Genomic DNA, 7851 nt, shown 5'->3' with positions numbered 1-7851 from the left:
TATGTAAGTTATTAGGTATAGAACATTTAAAATCCACTGCTTATCATCACGAAACATTAGGTTCTATAGAAAGAAACCATAGAGTATTAAACGAATATATGTTATCGTTTACAAACAATTTTGATTGGGATACTTGGATCCCATACTACACAGTTTCATATAATATTACACCTCATTGTGTAACAAATTATTCACCTTTCGAATTAGTATATGGTAGAGTCGCGAATCTTCCAAACGAAATAATTGAAGGTAGGAAATTTTATAATTATGATTCTTACGTTACTGAGTTAAAAACAAAACTACAGTATGCGCATAAAGCAGTAAATGAGATATTAATAAAAGAAAAATTATCTCAAAAAATTAAACAAGATGCTAATGCATCAGAAAATTTATTTAATGTAGGAGATTTAGTTTATTTAAGAGTAGAAAATAGAAGGAAACATGAGAATCCATATCATGGTCCATATAAGATAGTTGATAGAAATGGTGTAAATTCCACTATAGAAATTAATGATAAAATAAAGATAGTTCATAATAATAGATTAAAGAAAAATTTACAAACAATATAAATATTATAAGAAAATAAAAATTATTTTTATTACATTTATTTGTACAATTATTTTTAAGAAATAAAAATTGTCAATGTCAAGTTTTCAAAATTCAAATTATCATAAAAATTTTCTTTATTGTATAAATAAAATTTTTTTTTAAAAGGGTAGAGGTGTTGTGTATAGCAACAATATAAATGTAAACAAAAACAAATAATAAATTATGTCATGTATTTTTGAAAGTGCTTATGCACAAATTATTTTATATTAACTAATGTAATGCGATCGCACACGGAAGAACCACCGCAATGCAAGTAGAATATTTGGTCATAGCAAGTATGCAATTGCTATTTGACACTTTTCTTTTCTGTGCTACTATTCTGCACTTGTCGATATGACACACTTGAATGTGTCATAATATTTTCTAAGCATTGTCGTGGGTCAACATTTTTAGTGCCGCCGCAATTAAAATTATCAGGAAAATATTTGTAAATCATTGTAAAGCATTGTAAAACATTTTTGTATAAATAGATTGGAAAATTGTAATAAAATTCAGATTTTAAACTGAGCTCGAACAGCTTAAACAAAAGTCTCAAAACTTATTTTTGTCTCGGCATTCTTGGATGCCTAATAATGTGCAGATTTCTTCCTGCTAATTAAAAAGAAGAAAAATTATAAACTTGAAATTAATCTGATAAATATATAATATATATATATATAAAAATAATTAAATTTGTATATGAAAACAAATTTTAATTATTACAGATAGTTATTATGGTATAAAACACTGTTCCAGAGTATAAATTTATATATTAAAATCTTCACGCCACTTCCGATAAGAGTTTCATATATATCTTTTTTTTTATTTCTTGTGTATTTCTTTGCGGATCACTGAAGTTAAACTCTGTCATACGTTCTGCCCGTTCCGTTCAAAATAAACTCCCCCAAGAAGCCAGAAAATCCTCCGAATGCTCCTTATATTTACTTTTTTTATAACTGCTTAACTCATACTTTTTAATCCGCCATTTCTCGGTCAATGCACTTAATTAATGTTTTCTACTTCGAGACTCACGAAAGCTTTCCATTATTTTGTTATTGATTCTCTTACCTTGTAATGTTTACGCTGCATTCTCAGCTTCTCTTATTACTCATTGCAACTTTTGGCGATCAATTAAAATGACATTTCTCATATTGCAGGTTTTTTTTTTTGTTATAATTTTTATAAGCGTGTTTGGAAGTCAGTGATTTTTTTTATTTATTTTTTTTAAATTATTTTTAAAAAAAAAGAATCATCACTGTAAGATCAATTTTATTTTTACTTCAAAAATTGATCATTACTATATATCCTGAGACATAGTTCAATTGCGTGTACTTCAACCTGAAAAACTGAGTTTTCTTTACTTATACTCGCAAATATTTCTTCTTTAGGTCTTATTCCATATACTCCCGACCCCACTCCTTCCATCGTTTTGGAGCCATCCGAGACTACCACAGATGGTAGTCTCCAGCGAATGGAGGTATGTTCCGTTCCCATTCATTTCTGTCTGGTATTAGTATTAGGAACTTTTGGTGAAAGTTGACTTTAGGTAAGCAAATGTCAGATATGGTGATATTTAGTCCTTCCTCTCTTTGCATTTCCCCACCTAACAGGGAGTTATTGACTAGTCTTGTTGATTGATTGGTAGTCAACTGTAGCTTGGCCATAAAAGTCATTGCTTCATTTTTGACTAGTAGGTGAAGTGGGAAAGCCCCAATGCAACCTCTAGGGCTGCTGTCGGGGTAGTTCTCATCGCTCCACTTGTCATTAGCCTGATTAGGCTGCAGGCTAATCTCTGCAGCTTACGAAGTTTATCTATCACAGTCTTCTGTTGTGCTTTTTTGTACCAGATAGCTGACCTATAAGTATCAATTGGTCTCGCAATAGATGTGTAGATCCAAAGGCTGAGTTTTGGATTAAGGCCCCAGTGCATACCAATAAGGTTTTCTCTGGTCCATAATGCCTCTCTGGCTCTTCGTATAACGTTGTCTACATGAGAAGTTCACGTGAACTTCTAATCTAATCACGATGTTCAGGGCTTGCTGGAGTCGATATAAAATCATGTCTTCATATTTACCCCTGACTAGTATGACTATATCGTCAGCATATCCTTGTGCCTTGAAATGTTTGGCACTGAGTCGATGAAAGAGATCGTCCACTGCAATTGACCACAGGAGTGGGGATAATACACCCCCTTGTGGGCATCCTCTTGCAGTATGTGTTTTTATTTCGACATTGCCGAGAGTGGATTTAACCATTCTATTTCTTAGTACATTGCTTATCCATGTGCGTGTCGTATCATCTACTCCTCTGTCATAAAGGCATCTTTCGATATGTGAGTGATCAATATTGTCAAACGCTCTCTCAATATCAAGAAAGCATCCCACCGCAAATTCTTTACAATCTACAGACTCCTGTATTTTATTAAAAAGACTGAGTAATGCATATGTGGTGGATTTATTTTGTTGGTAGGGGTACTGGTTGGCGTGGATTGGATTTAAAGATAAATACTCTTCCCTTATACGCCTTTCCACTATCTTCTCCATAGTTTTTAGAAGAAATGTCAAACTTGTAGGCCTATGGGATTTAGGAAGTTCGCTAGGTTTACCTCCTCCTTTAGGTATATATTTGACAATTGCTTCCCTCCAGTTAGTAGGAATGATTCCCATCGCCAGCCCAGCTCTAAAGATATTAATGAGGTAGGACATAAGGTGAGTTAGTCCCTTATGTAGGAGTGCTGGAAATATTCCGTCTACTCCACTAGTTTTGAAAGGAGAAAATGAGTTGACCGCCCATTTAATTTTATCTTCAGTGAAGATTTTACGAGCAGTCTTCCAGTCATTGTTTCTGGGCCTTTTGGCCACCAGGGAACTAAGCTGGGAGTTTGATTGGTCGTAAATTGTAGATCCCGGAAAGTGTTCTTCTGTTAAAAGTATAAGTGACTCTTTGCAGTCATTGGTACAAAGACCATCAGGTCATTTCAGAAGCCCAATGGGATTAGTGGGGCTTTTCGAGATGACCCTGTGGATTTTTGCGTTACTGCTTAAGTTTTGAATCTCTGAGCAAAAGCCTCTCCATGATTCTCTTTTTGCCCTTCTAATTTCTTTATTGTAGGGGGTGAGGGCATTTTTATAATTGTCCCATTCACCGTTGGTTTTTGCCTATTTGAAGAGTCTCCGGGATTTGACTCTTAGCTTGGCTAACGTTTTATTCCACTATGCTGCACTTCTGTTGCCGGTCTTATTTTTCACCGGACAGGCCCCGTGGTAGGCATTTATAATAGTTGTGCTTAAGTCAGCATCAGCTATTTCTAAGTCATGAATGTTGTTTATCGTATGTTTATTGTTGCCTAGGTTGGCTTTGAGTTCGTCGGTATATAGATACCACTCTGTGGCCCTAGGCACCCTATACGATTCCCTTACTTTCATATTTAGATCAATATCAAATCTAATCTGACTATGATCAGACATGGATGTTTCTGCTGAAACATTCCAGTTTTTGATAAAATGTTTTATAAATTGTGTAGCTAGGGTGATGTCTAATACCTTTTCCCTGATTCTGTTTATAAAAGTGGGGTTATTGCCCGTATTCAAAATATATAGGTTGTTACCAGTTATAAATTCAAATAGACATTCACCTCTTTTATTGATGTCTGTGCTGCCCCAGATCGGGTGGTGTGCATTAGCGTCACTTCCAACGATGAGTTGCCTCTTGCTTTTAACACTGTAGTCTACTAGTCCTTTCAGTGATAGGAAGTCCAGGTTTTGGAAGTCTCCAGGTAGGTAAGATGAGCAGACAATGAGCTCTGTCCTTGGTGTGCTGTGGAATAATAAAAGCATTAATGTCATCCCTTACCACAATACAAGCACGAGGTCGACCATGGCTGGCATGGACAGTAGCTTACCTTTTATTCCCTTTATCTGGTTCTCATATACAGGTGGCTCCTGGATAAAGGCTAGGTCAATCTTTTCAAATAGAAGTCGCTGTGTCAACAACGCCGTAGCAGCTTTGGCGTGTTGAAGGCACCTCATCATTTTATTAGTATCGTCCCTTGCCGTTCCGCATCCACTTGGGCAATTTTGTCCCATGAGTGGGTGTCGAGGGGATCTTGAAGCTGGTTTCTTTGACCCTTGCTTCTGGTCCTTTATACTAGATACCGGTGTGCCACCTTGCTGTTTTGAGGTGCTGGGTCCGACTTCAGTGCGAGTGCTGTCGCGTGTAACCTTTACCGTCTCACTTGGCTTATCTGCCTGTGCTTTTGAGGTACTGGGTCCATCACCTGAAAGCGGCCTTTTGGATGGAGGCAGCTGTTGCTTGACGTCACTGGGTTTCTCTGTCTTAAATGGCCTTTTAGTCGTCAGTTTCTTGAGTCCAGTTTGCTCTCCCTTCACACGTACTTAAATATGTGAGAAGTTCAGATAAAGCTTCCTTGCCTGACCGACTATCCAATTTTTGGATTTCTCGTCCACCGAGATCGTAATGGTTTCCTTACCATTCTTATCTTTCTTAGTCCTGAGAATTCTCCACGATGATGTGCAAGTGCCACCATTTTGTTTCCTCAAGCGGGACCTCAGAATTTTTGGTGGTAACACAGCAGAGGGGGGAATAAATGTGATGCACACATAGGTTTTGGGCATCTCTCCGCCCTGAAACACTTTGAGAATAGTATCCGGGAATGGTTGGAGTTTTGGGACACAGGTGGTCAGCCAGTTCCTCGTTTCACCATTGCAGCATGTTAATGAGAGCCATCCGTCTCTGTTAACACTGGTGATGAAGCTGTAGACACTATTGTGTTTCGGAAGTTTGTCAATTTCTTCCAGGAGCTTCGATTTTATCAACTCCATTCATACCGCTTACGAGGATTTGAAAAACAAAAGTCACAGTGCTGCAGAAGATGTTTATCTTCCGGGAAATTTACCAAAGCCACAGTTTTTATATATGAAAAGTGCCATTTAAATGGTCATTTAAAAAATTGCTTTAAAATTTTCTATGAAAACAAATAATATTACATTGATCGCAGACAATGACGCAAGTAACCTTATTTATTTCGTATACTATAATTCAAATGTAATAATTCAAATATATTTTTTGTTTAATAAATATTTGAAAAGCGTAAAACATTGAATTTTATACTTACTTGTACTTTATACAACTTACAATGATAGTTACTTAATCACAAAAGTAACTAAATACGATATTTGGGAACAAAACACATATAAAAATTTTTGTACTATCGAAAAGCGAAAAATATGCTCTGGGGCCCAGCGTGTGGTTGACCATACGGCACTTTTCCGGAAAACTACTTTTCAAAAAAAAAATTAATTTTGCTGGGAATATTTTGAACGTAAAATAAGACCTTTCTGAAAATTTCACCACAAAATTTCAAGTTTGAACTTGCCTGGTACTTAATGGGTTAAGCTCTACTACCCGTACCTTTCCATCATTGCCTTTAAATACTTCTGTAATTTTTTCTAATGGCCATCTAATAGGCGTGGTGTTTTCGTCTTTAATGATTACTACTTGCCCCTCTGCTAAGTTCGATTTCTCTCTAAACCATTTGTTTCGTTTCTGTAGAGACGTGACATATTCCTTTTTCCATTTTTTCCAAAAATCTGTTTTAATTTTTTGTAGAACTTTCCAACGGTCTATTAAACTTATATAATATTTGACTTCACTTCACTATTTGACTTGGTTCGTCTAATATTGGACGGCCTATTAAGAAATGTCCAGGTGTTAGAACATCAATACTGTCAATATCGCTACTTATATAGCAGAGTGGTCCTGAATTGAGTACTGCTTCAATTTGATTTAGAAGTGTAGTCATCTCTTCAAATGTTAGTTTTGTTTCACCTATTACGCGCTTCAAATTATATTTTATGAATTTTACAGTAGCTTCCCATACACCGCCAAAATGCGGACTTGACGGCGGAATAAAATGCCATTCAATTTTTTCTGCTGCAAGAATTGGTACCATCGATGTGTTATTTTTGATCGCATTTCCAAACTCTTTATCTAATTTTTTTAATGCGCCAATAAAATTAGTGCCATTATCTGAATATAAATGTGTACTCTTCCCACGCCTTGAAAAGAATCTTTTTAATGCAGTTATGAATGCTTTCGTGCACATGCTTACAAATACTGCGATGTAACCTTTGAAAGATTTTTGACCGCGATCTTTAGAACACCACATGTATATGGGTCCTGCATAATCGATATCTGTGTGTTCGAATGGATGGGATATATTTATTCTGTAACTGGGTATATATCCCATTGTTTGTTTAGCGAAGTTTTGATTGAATCGATTGCATCTTATACACTTGTGGCATATCTTTTTTATGGTTTTTCTCATCCCTTATATCCAAAATCGTAGTTTTATATGTGCTTCCATCGCGGATTGCCCACCATATAGTGTTGATTGATGTGCTTGATATATTACTAATTCTGAATATCGATCTTTAGCCAGAATCACTGGATATATTTGATTATATGTAATGTTCGCGTTTTGTAGTCTTCTTCCTACTCTTGGTGCTGACGAATTATTTTATTTCTTGCTTTATCTAGTTCTTCCTTTGATAAATGATTTGAATTTTTTGATTTCTTTCTTAAACAGTTAATAGGGGTATTCACCCTCTCTTGTAAACTCATTGCAAGGAGCACGAAATGCAAGAATGCTATACAAAAACTGCAAGACTGCGAGAACACCACTGTTGCAGAATTGCATCATCAAAATGAATCAGCTGTTTTTGCAGCCGTATCAAATTGAGCAACGAAAAATAAAAGTATAACAATGTCGCGAACAAGTAAAATACAAAAATGTATAGATTTTTTTATTGAAAATAAAGCTTTTAATATTCTGAGGTATGTAAAGGCTGAAATTCCATAAAACAATTTCAACCATACATGTACTTATATACAAATCTGACGTCAGACCGTCAGCATAAAATCAACACCAGCACTATATCAGACAATATAAGTAACCAACTCACCCTCCAAAATATTACATCGAAAATACCTGAAAAATAAGAAATTTATTAATATATATTTGGTCACTTAATTGTACAGACATTACCTGTGATCCACTAGCCTGATGAGCCGCGGGCATTGATCCGTAAACTGCACAAACCTAAAGAAGAAGCAATGAACAAAAGTGAATTTTATAAATGAATTTGGAATTGTATTTACATATTTTAATTTAAAACATACTGTTGGAGCACGGTGCTTTGGTAGATCTAGCAAGTTGAGTTTGTAAGCATTTTAACATGTGTA

General features: G+C 35.5%; 1 protein-coding gene across 1 annotated transcript; it reads right to left on the bottom strand.

Moving 5' to 3' along the window:
- Window positions 1-6256: 6256 nt before the first annotated feature.
- On the bottom strand, window positions 6257-6856 carry LOC119665916. The gene has a single exon (XM_038075175.1). The coding sequence runs from the start codon at window positions 6854-6856 to the stop codon at window positions 6257-6259; it is 600 nt and encodes a 199-aa protein (XP_037931103.1).
- Between the last annotated feature and the right edge of the window lie 995 nt (window positions 6857-7851).

The sequence above is a fragment of the Teleopsis dalmanni genome, chromosome 1 (genome assembly GCF_002237135.1).
Source record: "Teleopsis dalmanni isolate 2A chromosome 1, ASM223713v2, whole genome shotgun sequence".
In the NCBI taxonomy this organism is placed as follows: domain Eukaryota; kingdom Metazoa; phylum Arthropoda; class Insecta; order Diptera; family Diopsidae; genus Teleopsis; species Teleopsis dalmanni.
Note: the sequence above shows the minus strand (reverse complement) of the source record. Positions and strands in the feature narration are given on the sequence as shown.